General features: G+C 60.3%; 1 protein-coding gene across 1 annotated transcript in view; it reads right to left on the minus strand.

Annotated features, from left to right (window-relative positions):
* Window positions 1-1,223: 1,223 nt before the first annotated feature.
* Window positions 1,224-1,686, minus strand: part of ARMC5 (armadillo repeat containing 5) — a gene marked incomplete at its 5' end in the record, with an annotated part of 6,630 nt that continues 6,167 nt past the window's right edge. Inside the window, one exon of the mRNA XM_009882011.1 lies at window positions 1,224-1,420. Coding sequence (XP_009880313.1) covers window positions 1,224-1,420 — 197 coding nt within the window. The remainder of the gene's footprint in view (window positions 1,421-1,686) is intronic.

The following is a 1,686-nucleotide window of genomic DNA, read 5'->3' on the forward strand; positions in this document are numbered from 1 at the left end:
CTTCCGATCTACCCAAAACCGGGCATGCCCTCCCCAACACCATAGGGATGCCCCATAACCTGGGGGGGGAGGTGGTGGTGGTGGTGGGGGGGTGCGTGCTACCCCAAATTTTTGTGATTTCCTACCCCAAATCTGGGCCTCCTTCCCATGTGCCACCGTGGGGGTCCTCAAGGTCCCCACAGGGGTCTCCCACCTACCCGGCTTCACCTTCATCATCAAAAAAAGCCTCAACAGCTTGATGAGGCCCTCAAGGGGGTCCTCACAGGGGTCCCCAAGTCTTTGGCGGGGGAGAGGGGGGGAGGCTCCCCATCTCGCCAGCCTCATCTCCATCATCAAAAAGGTCCTCAACACATACAGGAGACCCCCAAGGTCCTCATGGGGCTCCTCCACCTCCCTGGCCTCGTCATCCTCATCAAAACAGGCCTTAACATCTAAAGGAGGACCTCAAGGGGATCCCTCAGGTCCCCACAGGGGTCCCTCAACCTCCATGTCCTCCTCCCCTTCAACTAAGGGGGTCTCCAAAGTCACTATAGACCTTCCGTGCACCCCCAAGATTAACGGGCGTTCGCAAGGTCATAAGAGAGGTCCCTTGACCTCCAGGTCCTTCTTGTCCTCAGCCAAGGGGTCCCCACACCCACAGAAGGGTCCCCAAGAAGGTCCACAATGTCCTTCAAGTCCACAAAGTCCTCCCTAAGGTCCCCACAGAGGTCCCTGAAGGTGTTCTCCACCTCCTCAAGGTCCCTAAAGGTGTCCCCAAGATCTCAGAGAGCTCTCCTAACCTCTTTGCCCCTCTCATCACAGTCTAAGGGGTCCCTAACAACCATAAAGGGATCCCCCAAGGTGTACCCAAGGTCTTAGAAAGGTCCCCTGACCTCCATGTCCTCCTGATTTTCATCAAAGGAGTCCCCAGGACTCGTAAAAGGGTCCCCCAGGTCTTAGAGAACCTCCACATCCACATCATCTTCAGCTAAGAGGGGTCCCCGAGGGTCTCCCCACGGTCTTAGAGAAGTCCCTGACCTCCATGTCCTCCTTGTCTTCATCTAAGGGGTCCCCAACACCCATGCAGTGGTCCCCAAGGTCCTGCTGGGGGTCCCCAAGGTCCTAGAGAGGTCCCTGACCTCCATGTCCTCCTCATCTTGATCTAAGCGGTCCCCAACACCCATGCAGTGGTCCCCAAGATCCCCAAAGGGGTCCCCAAGGTCCTGCTGGGGTTCCCCAAGGTCTTAGAGAGGCCCCTTGACCTCCATGTCCACATCATCTTCACCTAAGGGGTCCCCACCATCCACAGAAGGGTCCCCAAAGGGGTCTGCCCCATTGTTGAGGTCGCCCTGGGTGTCCCCGAGGTCCTTGTAAGGGACCCCAAAGTCATCCTCCAGGTCCCTGAGGTCCTCCTGGACATCCCCGAGGTCCCCATTGGCATCTCCAGGGGGTCGCAGCAGGGGGTCACCCCCACCCCATGGTTCCCCCATATCAAGGTGGGGCTGGGCCCCCCTGGGTGCCACAGCGGCCATCAAGGCCCGGGCCAGGCGAGGGGGACATCGGGCCAGCCGGGCCACCCGAACCAGGCGGGGGGCCACGTTGTGGGGTGGCCCCCCAAGAATGGCCTGTGCGGCCCGGTTGGCCAACGGGGTACAAGCCCACCGCTCGGCCAAGGCCCAGAGGGCACCAGGGGATGCGGTGACGGCG

Source organism: Charadrius vociferus, unplaced genomic scaffold (assembly GCF_000708025.1).
Source record: "Charadrius vociferus isolate BGI_N301 unplaced genomic scaffold, ASM70802v2 scaffold1710, whole genome shotgun sequence".
Lineage (NCBI taxonomy): Eukaryota > Metazoa > Chordata > Aves > Charadriiformes > Charadriidae > Charadrius > Charadrius vociferus.